Source organism: Thamnophis elegans, chromosome Z, assembly GCF_009769535.1.
Source record: "Thamnophis elegans isolate rThaEle1 chromosome Z, rThaEle1.pri, whole genome shotgun sequence".
Taxonomy (NCBI): domain Eukaryota; kingdom Metazoa; phylum Chordata; class Lepidosauria; order Squamata; family Colubridae; genus Thamnophis; species Thamnophis elegans.
Window position 1 is genome coordinate 51,852,016 of NC_045558.1, and position 23,807 is coordinate 51,875,822.

A 23,807-nucleotide genomic window follows, 5' to 3' on the forward strand; every position below is an offset into this window, starting at 1 on the left:
TTGCATTTGGCAGAGTTGGTATGTGAATCCAACCTCTGAATTAGAAACTTGGTTTAATCAGTGACCCAGATCTCCATGTATTTTTCAACAGAGCATGATTAGGATAAACCATACTTAGCATAGAGTTTTAACGGAAGTAGTTCAATAGGACGTAGGATCCAATAACTAGACATGCATAAGCTGTAACTGCACTTGCTCAATTGATAATCAAAGACCTTCTCTTTTGGCAAAATTATTGTGACTTACAGAAGGAGATCAATGCAGAGGTACTTCTAGCACCTTCAATTGTTGTAAAACTTAGAAGCTAGTTTGTTTAACAGTACTTAAACGAAATTGCATAAACAGTGAATGTTTTTGGTGGAATCTAAAAGAGAATACGAAGAGAATTGCATCCACGCCTATTCAGACATTGTACTGAATACAGTGCGGTTTATACTCAGATAAATTGAAACAATTGCAGGAAGTTAAATCCCCTGGACTTCTGGATTCGCCATGAATTGGATTGTATGTCTAGTCCATACTCAAGAGCAACAACGAACCCAGGCTGCAAGATGAAATATTCTGCAAATTCCAAAAAGTGCAGATGGAAAAGAAACAAGTGTCGGTTACTTATCGACGTCGACTACAATTCCCAGCAAGCCCCGGAGGAGGGAGTTTTTCGGCTGTTTGTGGAGGCGGGTTTGATTGCTTCGCCTATGTCAGTGCTTCATGGCCGCTGAAGGTTTCTTTGCCGCGGCCAATTGGGGGGGTTCCTGAGCTCCTTTGCTCTGGGCTCTTTTTCGGCAGGAGCGTGCCCTCAGCGACTTCCAATGGCTGGAGCTTCGGCACCCTTGAAAGTGTGCATCGTGGGGTCGGGAAACTGGTGAGTGAGAAATGCCATTCGCCTCGGAGTTGGTAGGACGTCATCAGAGTTTGCACTTTGCTATGGCTGGTTTTTATGGGGAGAAATCCCCGCATATTTCATCCTTCCACGAAAACTGACAGCCTCCCTAAACTGGGCGTGGACAGATTTCCAACTAAACCCTCCTTGGGTGCTGCTTTGTCGGGCAGGTGGGACTTTTGCACTTCAGTCTTTTGCAGACGGCTTTATGGGTTGAAGGTTGCCCTTTCCCAGCTTAATTTGGAGATGTGGTTGTTCCAAGTCAGTCTCTTCGTTAAGAAAGGGGCGCTGAGCTTAATTCTCTAGTGATGGCGATGGCATTTCGCCTCCCAAGAGTTTAAACCTAATCAGGTTATCGACTATGACATTCTCTCTGTCCGATCCTCCACCTGGGCATGCTGGGTCCGGGAATGATTGTACATACTGTCTAACAGGGCCTGACCGGAGGGGGGGGGGGGTTAAAAGCATTTCTCTTGCAGTGCAAAAAAGGGTTTCCTTGTTGTATGGCACAGTAATGTATTCATTATAGTTACAGACCAATAACTCCAGAGGGTAGAGCCAATTACAGAATTGGAAGGGGCCTTTGGCTATAACACAGGCAAATCCCATGTTGATAACCATAAAAATGAACATAAAAAATTAACCTGTGTGCCCTTATATAAATGTAAGTTATCATTTCCATCTGGAGCCCAATGTACTCAGGTGGCACTGTGCTGAAATAATTCTTGGAAAATTTGCAATAGATTTGGGAAAAGATGCAAAAGTCAAAATTATTAGGAGTCTTGAACACTTTCCCTATAAATATTTTGATGTTTTAGCCTATAAACCCTCTGGAACGAACTCCCCGTGGAGATTCGGACCCTCACCACCCTCCAGTCCTTCCGCGCCGCCTTAAAGATCTAGCTGTCCCGGCTGGCCTGGGGTTAAGACCCTAACCCCACTCGAATTGTGTGACTGTTGTGTTTTTAAATGATATAGTATCTTTATGTTGTAAAATGTTTGTCCTTCCCCCCCCCCTTTTTTTTTGAACTGTGTGCCGCCCTGAGTCCCCCCAGGGAAAAGGGCGGCATACAAATAAAGGGAAAATGAAAAATGAAAATTATGGGAAAAATGCAATTGAGGTACAAAAATCATGGGTGGCAACAAAAAAGAAAGACTTCTCTCAAAATTTTAGGGCCCGAAGGCATCAAATGAAGCTGTTTGGAAAGGAAGCACTTCTTCAGGCAGGAATTCATTGCCACATAAGAGACATGATGATGGCAATAAACCTGGACAACTTTAAAAATGGATTGAATAACTTTGTGGAGTACAATTCTATCAAGGACTGTCACTTGTGCATACTCAGTTTAGTTCCCGGTGTGGCAACATCCCTTCAGATATCAGGAGCAATAAGCATTGGTGGAAGAGAGATGTGTCTGTGTTTCACAAGCATTGCAGAGACCTGCACTGGTTGGTCCCAGTAAGAAACAGAGGATTTAGGCCTGGGACCAGTCTGTTCCTCACATATTAAAACTGTTCTTTTGTTGTTCAAACTTCCTGTTAGAAATGAGGCTGCTTGTTATCGAACACCACTTATCTTTTGGTGTTTTTCCCCAAAACTAAAAGCCTAATTGCTCCCTATATCTCCTAAATCTGTAATATTTAAATTAACAGGATCAAACATTTGTTTCAAAAACCTTCAAAAGTTTTCCATTCTGCTTTTTCTCTAGTTGTTTGGGTCTAATATATTTGATGAAATTGGAAAAATTGAGTAATTTTTAAAGTTAATTTTGTTGTCAGTTTATTTTCTATATATCACAAAATTTAAAAACAATTGTAACAGCCTAATGTTTTTGTTAAGGGCCTAATTGCTCTTTCAATATATGGAAATATATATTGTTTTCAAAGATGTATTGAACATCTTTTGTTGAGTAAAATGTTTGGGAAATTGTACCAATAGATCTCCACTTATGACTAGTTGTTTAGTGACTGTTCAAAGTTATTACTGATCTCCCCCTGGACTACCTATCATCCGGATTCAAAGTTAGCTCCCCTGCAGTCATGTGATCCAGTTTAGGTTCTTGGCAAATGCCCCACATTTATAGCTTTTTCCATGTCCCATAATCTACTTTTGGTTTCCAGCAAAAATTACCCATTGTGGACAATGGATTGCCTTAATGACTGCAGCATTCACTTAACCAATGTGATGATTCACTTAACAACTGCTTCAGTCATAAAACCAGGCACAGTCAAGTGTGGGCCCCCTTAAAATTCAGGGTCAGCAGTCTTAGTCCTGTAATTCCAGGCTTAATTACAGTCATAAATCAAGGACTTTCTACTGTGTTCAGTGGAAATGAGAGAGAAATTAGGATTGCCTATGGTACTTTGGGACATTAGTAAAAAGGGGTTTAGTTTACCTGCTTAAACCTCCATTGGTTGAATAGGTCAACAGTTTTCTAAACATTTGATAACATAAGAGGCAGGTTCAGTCTTCCTAATGAATAAACATTCTGTCACCAGAGTAGACTGCCAGATGTTGAGCAAATCTAATATCCAATGCTAATCATTGGTGAAGGGAGTTCCAAAATGTACTTAAATTTACATTTTTGCATTTATTAGATTTTTTCCCCATGGAAAAATTGATATTTAATTGTGTTGATTAATGTATTATCAGAAAGAGAAACACATAACATTTGAATAAATTGAGCAATTAATAGAAAGTTTCTTTTGGTCTGTCTTTCTGACATTTCTATTCAAATGCTATTACAAAATATTTAAAACTTCACTATTGTCTTATTTGGGGACAAACTGAGGATGATAATGTAAACTGTTTAATATAATCAGTGGTTTGTTAGTTCTGACTTTGCTGCTTCAAAGACATAACATTATGTGAGTCCAATTACACATTTGAGGGCGGGGGGGAGGAAGTATCTATATCAGTGTTTCTCAACCTTGGCAACTTGAAGATGTCCGGACTTCAACTCCCAGAATTCCCCAGCCAGCGAAGTCCGGACATCTTCAAGTTGCCAAGGTTGAGAAACACTGATCTATATGTTACTATTTAGATCTTCCTGGAAGTAAAACTAGCAGAATACTTTCAACACTCAGGAAATGGAACAATTATTTTGCAATTCAGGTTCCCTTTGCTAGCTGTTAATTAGATCGTGGAATACAATAAATTACTTTACAAGGGAAGCACCAGTGTAGTGACTAAGAGACTAGGCTGGAAACCAGGAGACTGAGTTCTAATTCTGCCTAAGACACAAAGGCAGCTAAGTGATCTTAGGCCAGGGAAGGAGGCAATATTTCCAAGAAAATCAGAGACTAGACCAGGGAATCACCAAGAGTCAACACTGGACAGAATTGTACTGTACTGCACAGAACAAAATAGGGGAGCTTTTTCTGCAAAAAGAGAGGTGAAAGAGTTGCAAATACTTGAAATCTAGGGCCCCTATATTGTGAGTGAGCCCATTTTTTATAATGTTGTGAGGTTTTTATTGTTCTTAGCTGCTATTTTATGCAGTCATATTGTTTATATTGAATTATTGGATATGCTTTTGTTAGCCATCCAGAATCATTATATGAGATGGATAACCACCAGGGGGCAGTATACACTCTTTCCTTCTGTTCAATTATGTTTGATTCTCAGATACTGTCCCAACAAGTCCCTGAAGTTTTCTTGACTAGATTTTTCAGAATTAGTTTGAAACTCCTTTCTAGGCCTCAGAGATGGTGACTGGCCTAAAGTCACCCACTGTGCTCAAGATGAGACTGGAACTCATGGTTTCTCGATATCTAGCCTAATGTCTAAACCACTACACCAAACTGGCTGTAACATACATTCACTTTCATTCTATTTAAAACTTGTTGAAGTTAAATGGCCATTGATCTCACTGTGGTGCTGAAACTATCAGGAATGGGACTGTGGCATTTGAGATGTCTATAAACAGTGCATTAATTTTAAGAGCTTTCTTGGCCCTGGAGTTTAATGGTGTTATCCAGAGTTCAGTTCCCAACATAGAAATTATGTAAAACCTCATAAAATAAAAGTATGACATAAGATAATCTCTTTAAAAGGAAGATAGACAATGTACATCCTTATAAAGATAGACTCTACTATAAACCAGGTGACTATTTGTAGATAGAAAACATGAAAAGGAGATGTGTGTGACAAGATTAAGGGGACGCGATGGCTCAGTGGCTAAGATGCTGAGAAAGGATGGCAGATTGGCAGTTCGAATCCCTAGCACCGTGTAAGAGTGAGCTCCCATTACTTGTCCCAGCTTCTGCCAACCTAGCAGTTCAAAAGCATATAAAAATGCAAGTAGAAAAATAGGAACCACCTTTGGTGGGAAGGTAACAGCGCTCCGTGCACCTTCAGTGTTTATTCATGCTGGCCACATGACCACTTTTCTTTGGACAACACTGGCTCTTCGGTTTTGAAATGGAGATGAGCACCGCCCTCTAGAGTTGGGAACGACTAGTACATATGTGTGAGGGGAACCTTTACCTTTTTATAACAAGATTAATGCATATTCAGCACAGCATAGGACATTTGCCTTGTGAATTTTTTGAATTTATATGTTGCTTCATAGCCTCAGAGAAATACTCTATGTGCTTAGCAAAGTAGTTTGAATCAGCACTACCACCAGGACATTTCTCTTTCAATGATAGCCCTACAATTGAAAATTATATGAATTAATTGGAGCTATTATCTGATGATTACATTTCTTTCTTCCTCATTCTTAAATTGCATATTTTATAGTTTGCATATTTTATAAAATGTATATTTTATAAAGCATATAATTATTATTTTTCAGGGGGTCTGCTGTGGCTAAAATAATAGGCAACAATGTAAAGACAATTCAGAAGTTTGCTTCTACGGTGAAAATGTGGGTTTTTGAAGAAACTATTAATGGGAGGAAACTTACAGATATCATAAATAATGATCATGAAAATGTGAAATATCTTCCTGGATATAAACTACCAGAAAATGTGGTAAATATTGGAACGGATATAAGTCAATACACTTTCTCTTGATATCTTGTGACATACAATTTCTGAAAATAAGAAAAATTGAAAAATTTTGATCTTTCATGAATGTCTACCACAAAACCAATTATGGGGAAATTGGCTACCTATTCCCTCACTGAATTTCAGACTTGGCTTATGATTTTACCTCATGGGTATAAATTAGATATCATTCCAGAGATTAAAGAAAACAAAGCAGTTTCCATTGACATGTATATATGTTAAATTTCAAAAGAACAATTGCCATCTACCACAAAAAGTCAAACTTAAGGTTTCTTCCTCTGAAGAGATTTTTTAATAATTCAATTAGAATGTTGCGGTTATACTTTTAGTATAGCTTTTATTAAAATACTTTAAATCTATAATAAATACATTGAGGAAAAGATATAGTAAATGTCAAAGAGAAAAGAAAGGAAAAGAAAAAAGAGAAAAGAAAGAGAAAACAGAACAGAAAACATGAAAAATGTACAAAAGAAATAGTTTTGAAGCATCCTCTTTTTTCCCCATGTCAGCTGCCTTTTTTAAAAATTTAATATAAATATCAAGGGCAACGTATTCAAAATCTATATAGGATTGAAACTCAAAAAATTAGAATATCATGCAAAAGTTCATTTATTTCAGTAATGCAACTTAAAAGGTGAAACTAATATATGAGATAAGACTCATTCCATGCAAAGCAAGATAGTTCAAGCCATGATTTGTCATAATTGTGATGATTATGGCTTACAGCTCATGAAAACCCCAAATCCACAATCTCAGAAGATTAGAATATCGTGAAAAGTTGCAATATTCTAGGCTCAAAGTATCCCACTCTAATCATCTAATTAAGCCAAAGGAGTCTGGTTCAGTAGGAATCCCAATCATGGGAAAGACTGCTGACCTGACAGTTGTGCAGAAAACCATTGACACTCTCCATAAGGAGGGAAGGCCTCAAAAGGTAATTGCAAGAAAAGTTGGATGTTCCCAAAGTACTGTATCAAAGCACATTAATAGAAAGTTATATGGAAGGAAAAATGTGGAAGAAAAAGGTGCATAGCAGCAGGGACTACGGCGGCCTGGAGAGGATTGTCAGGAAAAAGCTTTTCAAAAGTGTTGGGGACTTTCACAAGGAGTGGACTGAGGCTGGAATCAGTGCAAGAGCCACCACACACAGACGGATCCTGGACAAGGACTTCAAATGTCGTATTCCTTTTGTCAGGCCGCTCCTGAACAACAAACAACATCAGAAGCGTCATATCTGAGCTAAAGAAAAACAGACTTGGTCCATTGCTGAAAGCTACTATTGAAGCATCCTGGTCTTCCATAACACCTCAGCAGTGCCACAGGCTGATAGCTTCCATGCCATGCCTTATTGAGGCAGTAATTGCTTCAAAAGGGGCCCAAACCAAGTACTGAGTACATGTGCATGCTTATACTTTTCAGAAGTCCGATATTATTCTATGTACAATCCTTGTTTTATTGATTGCCTGTAATATTATAATTTTCTGAGATTGTGGATTTGGGGTTTTCATGAGCTGTAGCCATAATTATCACAATTTTGACAAATCATGGCTTGAACTATTTTGCTTTGCATGGAATAAGTCTATCTCATATATTTCACTTTTAAGTTGCATTACTGAAATAAATGAACTTTTGTACGATATTCTAATTTTTCGAGTATCACCTGTAAATGGTATGTTGTCTAGTTAAAATTCTTTTCAGTAATATTCATCATAGTAATAATAATAATGTTCTCTCATAATGATAATTCTTTTCCTTCATAATGTTAATACATATTATTAATACTAATCAAAATTAATAAGTTATAATAATCAACCCTATTACTAAAATTAATTGTTCTCTTGTGATTTTAGAAGTTCTAAATTCTGTTTCTTTTATTTAGTCATTGATAGAACAGATTGCATATCTCAAAATATTCAGTGTCTTCCTTTTCTTTAATTTCTTCTTCTTTTTTCGTTCTCAATTTTTTTTCCAGGTTGCAGTCCCAAATCTGACTGAAGCTGTGAAAGATGCAGACTTGTTGGTTTTTGTCATTCCCCATCAGTTCATTTATAAAATCTGTGATGCAATTACTGGGCATTTAACAAAGCAAGCTGTTGGTATAAGTCTTATTAAGGTACAGCAAATAAGATACAAATGTTTCTTTTTGTGTACAAAATAATACCCTAAGTTATTTACTTATGTATTCAATTTCTGTAACTGCACTTAACTGAATTATGGAGTGCAACTCAACTAAAGTCATTCTAGGCGACTTATTAAATAACAATTCAATAAAGGTGCAGATAAAAGAATTCTATAGAAATATAAACTAGGGAATCTTGGTGGTGAAATGTCAGGAGTAGCCTCAGGAATGCCCTTTGGCCATAATGATTCAGACTATGAGTTGAAGTCTCATTCACCCAGCCCACAGAAGCACCAAAGGGCAGCCCTACCATGTTAAGAGTAGGAAGGTGGAAGGTAGAATATATTCAAGAGCAGCCAGATGCAGGGTAATAGACAAGGTGGGTTCCTACCAGTTCGCACCAATTTGGTAGAACCGGTTCGTCAAATCTACCAAACCGGTTAGAAGAGGTTCCACCAGTGGACCCGGAAAGCAGGCCACAACTACAGAAGAGGTTACAAAAATTTTTGAAACCCACCACTGGTAATAGATCAATCCAACATATGCTCAGGAAAAGGCTGACATTCCTATAGTTATATTCCCACTTGTATATAATTTATTTATTTAAAACATTGCTATAGTCACCCATCTTATATTCATCTCTGGGCGGCTCCCAATCACACCAAAACAACATTAAAAAAAACCATACTATAATTACAATAACTAAATGCAATAAAAACAACAGAAGCCCTATTCTGTTGTGTGGTCATTTGTTATTGGAATTGCTGTCCTTGACAGCCAAACCTTAAATGCTTGGCTGTGAAATGTTCTATATTTTTACTCTACATTTAACTTTCCTTTTACACAGATAATGAATTGTCCAATGCACTAGGGCTACTGATATGAACTCTGTTCCTTTTGGGCTTGGACTGTAAACATTTTCTGCTGAATTTACAACTTTAATGTTGCTTAGCTAACTGATTTCATCCCGAGGGATTCAAGACAAGACATATCTAAGTTTTATTTGGCTTCGGTTTTGGAGCTACATGTAAAATCATCAACTACTTCTCCAATGTACAGTATATGTGGATTCCTTTTAATCTCATCACTGGATTCTAAACAATTTCTAAAGAAAAAAAATCATAGTTTTGAGTTGCCAAGTCTCCCTCGAATCATGAGAATCTACTTCAGAAAAAAAAAATTGGCTCCCACCTGCTATTGTATTTCCCTGAAAATAAGACAGGGTCTTATTTTCTTTCGACCCTAGAAATAAGCATGTGACCATATTTTGGGGAAGGTCTTATATTGTGTTTCAATATTTTCAGGGAGGGCTTATTTCCGGGAAGGGCTTATTTTGGGGGGGGAAAGGGTACAAGGCAGGTTGCACAAATTTCCTCTGATCAGATTCCTTTGATTCAACCTAAAGTGGAAGATGTGATAAATTATTGGTACAGCAAAGCAAGATCTAGATGTTAATTAAATTTAATTAACACTAAATATAGTCAGTTTGATTATTCTCAATCATATATTTAAGAATATTTTTATGCTAAAAGTTTACTAGTAGCTCCTTGAAGTTTCTAGAGCCATAACTTTCAGAAACCCTAAATGTTCCTCTATGCCCTGAATATTGTACACCTCTTTATTTCACTTATTCAATAAACTTGTTTAGATTTTGGTTTTTATTATATCATGGTGACAACTCTGCATTTATTTTAAAAATCATATTAATGGGTTTTGGGAAAGATCAGTATAAAACCTGGTTATAGTTTTCCAATCTCTATTTTTTAACTAAAATAAATAATGTGGAAAATATTTTTTCTTTCTATATTTTGCTGCCTTTCACTAGACTTTAATATATGCCCTAACTGATAAATTAGATAGGCTCAGAAATAGCTATACTTTTGCCAGCCGTTCTAGTAAAATAATGCAATACGCTTCACCTTGTTTTTGAATAGTGATTTTAAAATGTTGAAAGGAAAACATGCTAAATGTTGATTTAGTACAGGACAGAAATATATGTAAATCAGGATCTAAATTCTAAAGTCTGTGCTTAAAATATATCATAAACTGAACATGTCTGATTGTAAGCAGACACTGCATCAATAAAGATTAAATAACTCTGTATGGCATGAAAATGCCATTGTAAAGACCATCCAAATCAACTGTAATCTCTGCCTTCCTATGTTTCTTGCAGGGTATAGATGAAAGCCCTGAAGGACTCAGACTCATCTCTGATGTAATCCGAGAAAAAATGGGGATAGATATCAGTGTGTTGATGGGAGCAAACATTGCCAATGAAGTAGCTGCGGAGAAATTCTGTGAAACCACAATAGGTAAATTTCAAAAAATAACATGATGCTTTTCAATAAATGCCTTCATTTCAGTTTTTCCCAATCCTCAGTATCTCCTGAATTTGTTCATATTTGATCTGTAATTCTATCCATGGATTAGTAGTAAGTAGGTATCATTGAACCTAGTGATGCTGAAATTTATAATATGATATTGCATACAATCTTCTGTAACAAAAAAAAGTAGCAAACATTTCCTTCGTGAGGAAAGAAAGGATACCCACCTGTTATTCTCCTTTAAAAAAAATCCTAAATTTTGAGCTGTGGTTTTAAAAATATCAGCAGAGTTGCTGTTCATAATATTTGGTGGGTTAAGGAATATCTATAGCAACAATCATTGGCTTCAAAATGATAAATGCAGCCGGGTAATCAAAGCTCTGTTTCTTATAATTGACCATTGCATACAGTATATATGTATAAAGAGAATCAAGAGTTTTGATTGCCAAATCATGCCTCCCATTTTAAAGCCAATGATTATTGCTGCAGATGTCTCTTTCACTGCTCTTCCCTGCCACTGCAATAACCTTTTGTTCTCAATAAAGTTGCATTTTGTTTTTCATTTCAGTAACATTGTAAAGCTACGGAAATGATTGAAGACTGGAAAAGGGCCCCTTGTCGGTTAACAAGAGTGCTGATTTACTACCAGCTTATCAAGTACTTAGGAGTCAAGGGCCAATCACCAGCCACCAACAACCAATCAACCAATAGGAAGGCACCACATAAATATGACTCACAGAATAGCCGAAAACACATATTCCAATAGAAAGAAGTTCCCTGAAGATGGGCATGTAGTCCAAAAGCTCGGCAGAGTAAATCTCTGTCCCAGTGACCAACCCAGATTGTGTCTTAAAACAGATTTCTTCAAGCAGAAGCCCTCCAAGTATTTTGCGAATTCTAGAATTCTACAATTCTAGAATATTCAATTTCAGGATTGAAATCTTATTAGTTGTTGGGCCAAGGCATCTAGAGAATATCAGATTGAATTATATGAGGAATAGTGTAATCCAAAATATTTTTTAAAAAGAAATTGTATAGAGGTTCAATGAGTCTAACTATCAGACAAGCAGTAGCAATACTGCTTGACATATATCAAGGCCTTCCAAATTCTGCATGTGTTTTTTGTCTTATAGCTGAGAAATAATGCCTTATGTATTGCCATTGTATCTCAAGTTCGCCTGTTTTGTCAGTAGTATGATTCTTTGATAAGATACATCAGGATGCTAGAGGTATGCCTTGGCTGTTTCCGTATTAGCCAAAGGGTAAATTGGTTTTTTATTGTATTTTATTCACCATAATATGCAGATACAAAATAAAGAGGCCTTTATTAGTAAGAACCTACATCAGATGCAACTAACAAATAAAGTATGACTAGACAGCATAGAATTGAACATATATACAAGAATCATCAGGTGCTAATCTCTATACTGTATTTTTTGGATTATAAATCGCTCCTGACTATAAAATGTACCTAGCTTTTGGGGAGGAAAACAAAGGGAAAAAAATCTGCCTCTGCCTCCCAACAGCCATCCAGTATTCATCTGTCTTATTTGCAGTAGCCTGTTCGCCACTGCCCATTCGCCACCACCCGTTCACCAAAGCATGTTCACCACTGCCCATTTGCCACCCCTGTTAGCCATCCCCCATTCACCACTGTCTGTTCGCCACCCCCCATTGCTGCCGCCTGTTTGCATGCACCTCCGCCCACCGCCACAGTCCATTCTAGAACAGCTGATTGGCGCCACACCAACCTGCCTGCAATATTGAGAGTATAATGCACAGACATTTCCACCCATTTTTGGGGGGAGGAAAAGTGTGTCATATACTCCAAAAAATGTGGTAGATTTTCCCCAAAGATGCTTTTCCAAAAGGCAACTGGACTTTTTTGGTTTTTTTCCTTGAAAACATTCCATTTGTTATCCAAAAAACCTTTTCAGTTCTGACTCGTCTGAACCCCCTTGGATAAGAAGTGAAATATTTTCAAGGGAAAAACCAAGAAAGTCCAGTCCAGTTACTTTTTGGAAAAGCACCTTTGGAATAACCATGACCTGTATGATTGAGAATCTCCATAGACCTCTAGAGATTTCTTGGTTCATTTCTCATCTCTCAGTAGAATCCTATCTTAACCATTCTGGTATGAAATAACAATTGCTCTGGAATCAGGAAGGATTTTGAAATACAGCATGCTAAAGATTCAGTAGATTCATTTTTTATTGTGTTGTGTAAGTTTTCTTTTGTTACTTGCTTGGAAATGCTGAGATGATAACTAAATGACATTAGCATTTTTTTTCCCCTTTCCTCTCCCTACTTCCCAACAAAAACAGGGTGCAAAATCTCGGAAAATGGCCTCCTTTTCAAAGAACTTCTACAGACCCCAAACTTCAGAATAACTGTTGTGGATGATGCTGATACAGTTGAGATTTGTGGTGCTCTTAAGGTACTTTTTATTTTTATTGGCATTTAAATAATAAATTGCCTACGACCAAAGACTAGAGAAACACTTGCTGAGGAGTTTGTTACCAGAACTGATTTTAGTGTTTACTTCCTCTGCAATCTTCAGTAACACGTTGGTGCCAAAACTGCCTTATTGAATTAATGCAAAATTTCTCTCACTACACAGGCACTTACATCTTCTTGTTTCAAAAGCATTTTGAAATAGGAGTTTTAGATTGTAATTGTTGGTTGGTTAAATGGTAAGCAACCAGAACTAGGGCAGCATTTCCCTTTCATGGATAAAGTTGAAATTGTACTGAATTCATGCAAGATTCACATAGAATTAAGACAGGTAGCCAAGATTTGTAACCATGGTGAATTAAGATTTTTTATATCTTGGTTTATAATCCTAAATGACACTGAATGGGTTCTCATATTGCAACACATATTTTCATCTCTGAATGGGTTTCTAGACAAGATACAAGGCACTGAAACTTATCATTCTTAGAATTTCAGCCAACATGGCCACTGGGATATAATTCACTACATAAAGGTGATAGACAACTATGGCAGGTTGTGGCCCTATTTAAATGCATTTCCATCATAGCAGAGTGCTGGTAAAATGTAAAATTATTCTGGAAATTGGTAATTGTTTAAAGACTCTTCACTATTATCATACAAATCAAACTTACTTTCAGAAATCAGAATTTCCTTTCTTCAAGATAATTTGTCTGCTTTACTACCAGGTAATGCTAGTGATTTATGCATAAGGACATACATAAGGGACAGCTTGATTTAGAAATGTGCCTGCTCAGAAAAAAAAATGGAGTGGGCATCAGTTAAAGAGGATGATATGAACAAACGTAACAGGGTTCCTTTATGGCACAGGTGTCAAACTTGATTGCATCACGTAACTTGTGATGTGTCATGATTTTTTTTGCCTTTATGGACTTGGGGTGGGTGTGGCTTGGGCTTGATGCATCCAGCCCATGGGCGGCCAATCTGACACCCCTACTTTAGGGAATGGTTTTGCCCAGCAGACTATTAATGAAAGATATCAATGATATTAATATCATTTTGTGCTTGTAACACGTTTTCAAAATTCCAAATTTGCTTGTTAGCACCCAGTCACCTTTTGTGACTTTCTGATAAACAAAGTCAATGGGGAAGTCACATTCTCCTAACAACCATTTTACTAACTTAACAATTGCAATGATTCATTTAACAACTGTGGCAAAAAAAGTTCATTTAACAAATATCTTAACAGATATAGAAATTTTAGGTTCAGTTGTGGTTGTAAGTTGATTTGTGTGTGTGTTTGTGTGTTGAGATGTATATATGTTTAAATTTATGTGGCATGCATGTAACTTGTAAGTGTAAATGAGTTCTTCCATCATCCTGCAGTCTCTTTTTCTTTTCCATGTCATTTATATAGAACATAGTGGCAGTGGGAGCTGGCTTCTGTGATGGTCTTCGCTGTGGAGATAATACCAAAGCAGCTGTCATAAGACTTGGATTAATGGAAATGATAGCTTTTGCCAAAATCTTCTGCAAGGGGCAGGTCTCAATTGCTACTTTCCTGGAGAGCTGTGGAGTTGCAGATTTAATCACAACTTGTTATGGTGGCCGAAATCGGAGAGTGGCTGAAGCATTTGTTAAAACAGGAAAGGTATATTACTTTTAGTGTCAGGGATACTTTCTCTCAACCCAGGAAGGTAACATATTTGGAATGATTATTTTGTGACTGTGTTAGAGGATAATAAGGTACATTTTTGCACTTAGTTAGAACTTATATTATAGAAACATAAACCCAATAACTGCAAACTTACATTTTTTAAATTTATTTCTAAACAGTACTGAAATTACTGAGTGGCCAAAAGGGGCCAGGTCCTTTATTTTTATGATGAATTTCTTAGTAAATATTTTAAGAGGACTCTTAAATTATGTTAAAACAAAAATAAGAAGAAAATAAATCCCACCCAAAGGTTAGTGACCATCCTGAATCAGAACTTCTAAAAATGCTTCAGGCAATAACTACTTTATTAAGAGTAATAGTAGAGCTAAGCGAAGTCCTAACCACAATGCCAGTGTATTCACTGTGTTAATAGCAGATTCGCTGTTAATTGTAATAAGAGTAGGACTTGCTAATTCTTTGCCTTGGTAGATTGGTAAAGGACTAATCAACTAGGAAGTAGGATTTCTATCTCAAAATGTTAGCAAACAGTTGATATGAGGAGTACTAGTCATCGTACATTCTTATCTATATTAGTGAAACTTAGAAATACTTTTTTTAACATTCAGAGTATTAAAGAACTGGAGCAAGAGATGCTGAATGGGCAAAAACTTCAAGGACCACAGACTTCTGCAGAAGTGTATCACATTCTTCAGCAGAAAGGTTTGGTGGAAAAGTAAGTGAGCCACTAATCTACTGATTTCTTCCCCCTATTTTCAACCCCAAATACCTCCCAAATCTTCTATAAAAACATTTGGATCTTTTGAGATTGTATTAGAAAGTAAGGAATCTCTTCTACTCAGAGAGTCTGCTAGGACTGAGGTACTAATGATTACTGAGCTATATATTTAAATGATCTCCCAATAATAATATTAAAATACAAATAGTCTCATTCTGCTTGTTTTGACAAAAAATCAAACCATTTTATATATCGTGTTTCCTCAAAAATAAGACAGGGCCTTATTTTCTTTTGATCCCCGAAATAAGTACTAGGCCTTATTTTCAGGAAGGTCTTATTATTTTTGAGGTGCAGGAGGCGGTGAGCATGGCACTTCATGGCTGCTGCTATTTTGGGGGGGTTATTTGTGGGGGAGGGCTTATTTCAGTGCATGCGCTCAAATGCCTGATTGGGCTTATTATCTGGGGAGGTCTTATTTTTGGGGAAACAGGGTAGTACCTTTAAAATTGTGTGCATGCTTAAAAATGTTTGCACACCTGATTTCTTGAAAATTCAAAAATTCAAAAAGTGTTTATCCTAACATTCATCTGGCTTCCGTGCTGAAGGGAGCACCAGAATCTGGTTCTCCCCATTCCCAACATATTGGCACTCAATGAATACATTGTAAACTTATCGAGTAATCTTTTCCCACAGTGAAGGAAAAAGAAGATACATTTCTCCTCTAAATTTGGGGGGGGGGTATTTTTTTATGCATTGTACTTTGTTAATTTAGGGGCCAACCCATTTAAATATGTATAAATCTGTTTGTGTCAACAGAAAAAGGAGATACAAATCAAATAAATAAATAAATAAATAAATGGTATCTCAGATTTACTTTGGTCATCAGAACATTAAAAAAGTTGAACACCAATAACTTGATTGACTCCCCTAGTAAGATGATTGCTTGTCTTATTTTTTAGGTTTCCACTATTTACTGCTGTTTATAAAATCTGCTATGAAGGAAAGCCTGTCCAAGAAATGATCTCCTGCCTCCAAAGCCATCCAGAGCATATATAAAGTATGCTTTGCCATTGTCACATTTCTTGCCTTTTCATACTCATTCATGAGTCCAAAGTAATGTTATTGGTTTGCCTACTCCATGAAGAAATTGCAGAAATATGTGTGTCTTTGGATTTCTCTTAATTATGTATTATACAGCTCCTAGAATACTAGTTGTTTTTAGTGGCTACGATTTAGTTGGCTTTCAAATATACTGTGCAGAACTAAAACACTCCTCAAACTTCCTAATCCTCTTGCCCTATTTGAAACATTTGATGTTCTTTTCTAATGCTTCCTTTTCAAAGGGATCGTCTAGACTTCCCAATGATTCAAGGGGAAGATGCAATTAGGGCAAAAATAAGGTACTACAGTACTCTAAAAGCTTATTGGACTAAAGATCCTATCAGTGCCAGATGCAGTAATAGCATCAAGGAGAGCTTTACTTGTTGATTTCTGGAGACCTATAAATTGAGCACATCATATCAATTTCACCTAGAAACTGTTTCCTAAAGTATAGTAAGCTTCAAGACCCTGCATTCAGATTTTTTTTTGAGTCAGATTTGCCCATCTTGTATGGCATAGATTGCCATTTAATGAAAAGTACTTTGGTATCATTTAATTAGTGGGAAGTGGCATTAAGATTTTTAAAACTTAGATTTTAAAAATAATTTATTCTTAAAAGTAATTTGAAGAAATGAAGATTTTTCAAATGCGCTTTTAAAGTGACTGTGGCCTCTTTTTTAAAAAAAAAATATTGGCTTGCCAATCCAGTAAGCGTATGGAAGTACATTTCCTAAGGACTCCCGCTCTATCAGGATATGACGGGAATTGTAGTCCTAAGTGATAAGGTTGCTGTTAAAGCAAAAATTTGCCATCCAATATTTATCCCTTCTCTAATTCAGCTTTCTCCATTTTCTCTACCTAAGCTAAGAATTTAAGGGAACAAATCAAAGCTTTTTTGATCTAGCTGTGATGCTTAACATCACATATTTTTAAACAATGCATAATCCTGTGGATTTATATATGCAGCTTCAAAGCTGCTCTTATCCTAGCTGAATATTAAGGTGATAATATAGGCACATACATGAAGATGAAGCATAGCTGTGTGGAAGTTTTTACATAATATGTTATAAGACTGCAACCCATCACTCAGGTTGGTCAGCTGCCCAGAAGTTCTTTCTGGTGGCATTTAACAAGTAATCTGCTGTCATACTCTGTGTCAAAACTGTTAAGATCAATTGAGGTTGGTGTAGAATTTCTATTTCCTCAGCATATTGTTTGTCCATTTGTGGGATTAAATTAGAAAGAGCCAAAGAGTTCCAGCAAGTTTCTGATATGGGAGTGTACAGCTTTTTCACTGAACTAACAATGGCATGTGTGCTTTGTGTTTACACTACCCAGCAGTCCAGTACTTAAGACACAGAATTGACATACACCAGCCTTTAACAACCTGGAGAGTGACAGATCAGTAAAAATCTGGAATGCGTGGTCTTCACACATTTTAATTCTACCCACTTGGGAAGGCTAGTGCAGATAACTTAAGATGATTATATCCAAAGTGAATATACTTGTGGTTCCCATTACTCTGCAAATGCTCATTACTACAAAACATTACTATTTTAGCTGTTTTTATTTTGGTGCCTTTTTTGGTTTCTGTTCCAACTATTATTTGAGTTGCCTTTGGAAATCCATTTAGCAGGAGGCCCACTTGTTAGTTATGACTGTTTAGAATGGGAATAAGAAAAATGACAAAAATCATGTTGGTTAAATAAGTAATAGTCTGATTAACAAATTATGTAAAGCTATCCTCTCAATTGCTGCCTTTACATCTATGGAATTACTGCACCTGTCATTTGTGACCAATTTGGGTAGTCTACTACTTCTGGAAGACATTTGATTGGGGGAAGCTGATCTAACGTATATGAAATTAATCGTGTGTGAATACTAGTTGTCTTGATTATTATTAAGCTAAAATTAATACCTTATCTTAGACTTAGAATAATAGAATGAAAGGGTGGAAGGGTTCTTGGAGGTCTTCTAGTTCAGCCTCCTGCCTTAGATAGATCTCCTTATGCCATCCCAGACAAATGGTTGTTCAATTTTTAAAAAAAATCTCCAGCAATGGAGCTCTCACAACTCCAGGAGGCAAGCTGTTCCATTGATTAATCATTTTCACTGTCAGAAAATTTCTTAATCCCAAATTGGAACTTCCTCTGAGGAGCTCCTACTCATTCCTTTGTGCTCTGCTCCCAGGTGTTATGAATAATAAATTGAAGCCCTCTTCCCCATGACAGCCCTTGAAGTATTGGAAGATTGCTATCATTCACTAGGCCAAATCATGCCTTATTCCCTTAGCCATTTATCACACTTTAGTTTCCAAACTCCTTATCATCTTTGTTGCTCTTCTTTACATTCTTTCTGTCTATTCTTCGAAAAGCAGAGTGGCAGAGTGGTTCCTCTCCAATTTATCCTTTTAATAACATTAGCTGAGGACAATGACCAGCTGAAAGTTATTCAGTTTGCTTATAGATTGACTGGCAGGATTTGAATAAAAAATTCTATTCATAGCTTCAAATGTTCATTGTAATACTAAATTGGACTACATTTATTTTACATATACTCCCTGGCCTCAGAGCATTAATTTAGCATGGTTTATTCTCCTGTTGAGCTCGTTCATTTCTGCAGTCACTTTTATTATGAATTGTCTGTTTTAAGTGGCCTGAATAAGATTATTGCATGATTTTTTGAGATAGAAGAGGCTGACTCGAGCACAATCATTTCACAGCTGGGATCACATTGAAAATTAGGAAATCAAGATTTTTAAAAAAAAACTTTCTATACCATTGTTTTTCTTCCCTTACAGAAAATGTTAGAAATTTATTTTGAGATACAAACCTCTGAGTTTTCCGTGGGTGGCAGTCACAATTGACTATATATGGCAAGCATTATTCTTGTCTCTCTTTCCTCTAATTTTTTTCTGTAACACATGAAGTAGATTCTAGCATGGTAATTTGGTAGACTGGAGAACTCAGGATCCTGCAAATGTTGCAAGATCCCGCTTCTCATTAACTCCAATCAGGTGGTTAGTGATCAGAGGATTGAGAGCTGTAGTCCTGAAATGTCTGAAGGACACCGAATTTCCACTCTGAATGTAAAAGGAAAGTAGTTCCTTCTTGAAACACCCCAAATAATGCCCGGAATGTGACCCAAATCTTTCTCAATTTGGATGCTTCCACATGTTTTGAAACTGATTGTAGTCCCAACACATTTAGAAAGTTGTCAGTTGGGTGTAGCTATTCTACCCCAATGAAAATCTGATAGATTTTGCTTTAAGCAGTTAAAGCAATTTTTCTGTTGCTGATGTTCATAACTTAGAATGACTTGAATACAACATGGTGCTGAAAAAAATGTTTATACATTTGGAAAGGCACGATTGAGAAAAGGCTACCGTATATACTCGAGTATAGGCCGACCCGAATATAAGCCGAGGCACCTAATTTTACCACAAAAAACTGGAAAAGTTATTGACTCGAGTATAAGCCTAGGGTGGGAAATGCAGCAGCTACCGGTAAATTTCAAAAATAAAAATAGATACCAATAATGTTTTTGAATATTTATTTCAAAGAAAAACAGTAAACTAGCGGTGTATTCAATGAAATACTTCACTCACCTCATGATGCTGATGTCCCGCTGTGATGATGATGTCCCGTGCAGCCGCGGGAGCGATGTCCCGCCTCCTATGACACACGGCACAGTGATTCCTATCATTGGATCACTGTACCAGAGGAGGTGGGACATCGCTATGTGGCTGCTTGCCATAACAAGGAGGAGGTGGGACATCGTTGCAGAGCGGCAGGAGGGGGAGGAAGGGGAATCGTAAGACAGCCCTGCATTACATTAGAACGTGAGGAGGGGGGATGGTGCAGTGCGCGCTGCGCGGCAAACTGACACAGAGGGAGGGGAAACTCACAGGGGCACTGGGCCATTCACGAGTGTCACCCAGCGGCATGGCCCCGCCCCTTTTTCTCCTCCATTTCGGGCAAATTTTTCACTGACTCGAGTATAAGCCGAGGCGGCTTTTTTCAGCCCAAAAAGTGGGCTGAAAAACTAGGCTTATACTCGAGTATATACAGTAATATCATAATAGAAAACACTCTTTATAGTATCAAAGCCTCCCAGCCCTAATATGAAGTGACTGCTTTTCTTTTAATATTGAATCTAAACTAATATTTCTTCTTTTAATTCTAACATTCAATATGTATAGTCATTTTGTATATGTATTTGTAATACGTAAAGGGTTCTGTAAACTGAATGTGATGAATTATGCATATTGTCAAATTGTTTAAAACTATTTACTCCTATTTTACTCCATTTTTCCCACTTGATTTTTAAAATCATATAGAAGGGTTAGTAAAAGATTTATCTATGTCACTCATTGTTTTCAATAAAACATAATATTCTGTGTTTCTTACTTGTACATTCAGTGCTTAGGATTTGTTTCTCTCTCAATTGTATTTGCTACACTAATTTCTTCAGAAAGGGAACAGGAAATCAAAAGGTTAGAAACTGCTAATGCCTCTATAATTAATATAACAGCCACTTACAAACAGAAATTCAGGTAACACAGGAGTTGACCTAATAGTATTTAATAGTAGTATTTTTATTTGGTATGTACATATTTAATAAGTACAAAAAATATTTTCCCCACAATTTGTATCAATGCAACTTTTATTAATGACAAATAAAATGTGAAAAAGTAGAATAAGTTGGGGAAAGGATATAAGGACATCTGCACATTTGTGATCAAATGTAGCATATCAAAGTATATCTCCAAAGCTACAACACAAAGTACACTTACTTTTGTAATGGTTCTTATTTCTGAGTAAACACACATAATGTAAGGAGTATATTCCAGTTACTTTACTTACCTTTTATCATGAGAAAGTGTAGAAATTCAAAATTAGTAACAGCTTTTTACAGGTAGTCCTCGATTTACAAACACAATCGAGCCCAATGTCTGTTGCTAAGCAAGGCAGAATTTAAGTGAGTTTTGCCCCTTTTATGACTTTTTGCCATAATTGTGAAGTGAATCACTTAAGCTGTTAAGTGAATCATGATCGTTAAGCAAACCTGGCTTCCTCCATTGACTTTGCTTGTTAGAAGCCAGCTGGGAAGGTTACAAGTGATCACATGACCCTGAGACAGTGCAATTGTCATAAATACATGCCAGTTGCCACGTGCCTGAATTTTGGTCATATGACTATGAAGATGCTGCAATTATCGTAAGTGTGAAAAACGATCGTATGTTTCTTTTTTCAGTGCTGCTGAATGGTCACTAAAAATGGTTGTAGGTCAAGGACTATATATATCACTTTCTAAATTGCATGTCTGCTTTTAATGCATTTGAGACTCCTAGAGATAGTTGATACTATCTATTTCCAATTAAACAAGTGACTGTATATATGCCTGCTATAAGTACCTTGAAGTAAAAAAGAGCTCCATACAAGAAGTAAAACATCCATGTGGGAAACAAGCTGCAAATCAGTCAGAGTATTGGAAAGGGCTATTTTTCATAAAAGGGAAATATGAACAATCGTATATGGACTGCTTTATGCCAGGCTTTTGCCCAACACCTCATTGAATAAAGACAGTGGTGGGAATCAAATAGTTTAACAAACGGTTCTTCCTAATGACCGGCTGGGGGTATGTGGCTAGGGGGGATGTCATGTGACTGAATGAGTGGGTTAACAACATCATTTACGCAAGGCCCACTGCCACCGCCTTATTGCCTACCTGCCTGCAAACAATAAATGCTGCAGAGACAAGGCAATTTTCTATGTACAGTTCTGAGCCTCTTTCCCTCTCCACTTGGGCTGATAAAATAAAAGCACATCTAAAGATCGTGATTGCCTGCCAAGCCTGCCTAGCGCATGCTGGCAAAAGGAGGCTGGGGGGGAACCGAAGGGAAAACAGACTCCCACCCCCATTTTCCACTTCCATTGGGTTGTCTGCACTGTGCTGGATCTGGATGGGGAAGTGGGGTGGGAAGCAAAAAAGCCCACTCAGCACACACTCACCAGCACGACAGCGAATCTCTCTTCCACCTTGCTCGGTTTGGGCATTGGGAGCCTAAGGAGTAGATTGTGCACCCCGAGGTCTATCTGCTGAAAGTGCATGCTTCCTGCATTGCCTATGTTGATGGCCCTTCCTCAAAGAAGTGGAGTTGGGGAGATCAGTCCAACTCTGTGCCCGGGTTTCTCCTGCCAGATTTCAAACTCCAAGCGGTTGCTGCTCTTGCACCAAGCCCAGCTCTGGCAACAGCTGATCGACCAGACCCCAGGGCCACCAGTGGCCTTGTTAAGGAGGACCGCTCCACCCCAGCCATGCGTTTTCCAGCCCGGGTTGCTAGAAGTGGAAAGCATGCTACCACTAAGCTCCCAGGTTCCCTGCATGAGCAATGGAAGCCAAGTTGTTCCCTGCCTGTTCCGGTACTCCTTCCCCATCCATTCAGCCCACATTCTCCTCCCACTCCAAGCACAGGTTCCCCCAGCGCCCCATGCATGCAACCTCCCAAAATGAACGGTCACCAAGCCAGGCTTAGTAGAAGAACTTTTTGCTTTTTCCCACCTACCCATCCTGATCCAGCACAGAGCAGATAGCCCAATGGGAGCAGAAAATGGAGGATCTCTGTTGCCCTTTTCTTTTTTCTCCCCAGCCTCCTTTTACCAGCATGCACCAGGTAGGCATGATCTTTAGATGGGCTTTTATTTTGTCAGCCCAAGGAGGGGAAGGGGCTCGGATTGGTACATAGGAAATCACCCTATCTCTGTAGCATCCATTGTTTGCCAGTGGGCAGGCAATGAAGAGGTGTCAGCGGTGGTGGCTGGCCAGTATCTTGGGGTGGAGAGCAGGTCACTCCCCAAGTGACTGAATCGTGGCCAGCTGCACCAACAAAGGCCAGAAGTAGCTGCCCATTTCCTGCTGCAAAAATATTTTTAAAAACCCTGACTGTCAGGCAGTGAGACCCAGCAAGACATGAGGCACTGGAGAATCAGCCCTGGCTACTTGTCTCAGTCGCAGTGCTTTCTGGGCACAGTTTAAAGTTACAGCTCTGAGCCCAAAGTGGTGGAAGGCAAGGGCTGCCTTGAGTGCAAATATACCGTGATAAAGGCAGAATGCTGTTGCGCAAAAGCTCAGAGGGCAGGGAGCTGGGCTGTGTGGGATGCAGCAGAGATCGGCGAAGGAAGGCTCACCAGGCAGGCAAGGAGCTGGGCTGTGGGGCTATGTGGTTGAGGTAAGTGAGCTAGAGAGCAGCAGCAGCTATGCCACAGGCGTGACTGGCTGGGACTCCTGGAGGGGAGGGGCCAGCCAGTGGTAGGATTATCCAGTTCTCCGAACTTCACAAAAAGTTAACAACCAGTTCGCCTGAACCAGTGCAAACCGGCTGAATTCCACCTCTGAATATAGATCATTCTAATTACCAGCAATTAACATGCTTTTTCATATTTTGTTGCCTAGTGCGACTGTCAGAGCCCATTGCTGGACAAATCACTGTTTTCCATACTAGAGTAGTGATGATAGCATTTTTC

At 38.0% G+C, this 23,807-nt stretch overlaps 1 protein-coding gene across 1 annotated transcript; it reads left to right on the forward strand.

Annotated features, from left to right (window-relative positions):
- The first annotated feature begins 244 nt into the window (after positions 1 to 244).
- On the forward strand, positions 245 to 19,692 carry GPD1L (glycerol-3-phosphate dehydrogenase 1 like). The gene is made up of 8 exons (XM_032236721.1): positions 245 to 862; positions 5,680 to 5,857; positions 7,866 to 8,006; positions 10,186 to 10,324; positions 12,661 to 12,773; positions 14,205 to 14,438; positions 15,071 to 15,177; positions 16,140 to 19,692. The coding sequence occupies exons 1-8, from the start codon at positions 810 to 812 to the stop codon at positions 16,234 to 16,236; spliced, it is 1,062 nt and encodes a 353-aa protein (XP_032092612.1). The 5' UTR covers positions 245 to 809; the 3' UTR covers positions 16,237 to 19,692.
- The last annotated feature ends 4,115 nt before the right edge of the window (positions 19,693 to 23,807 follow it).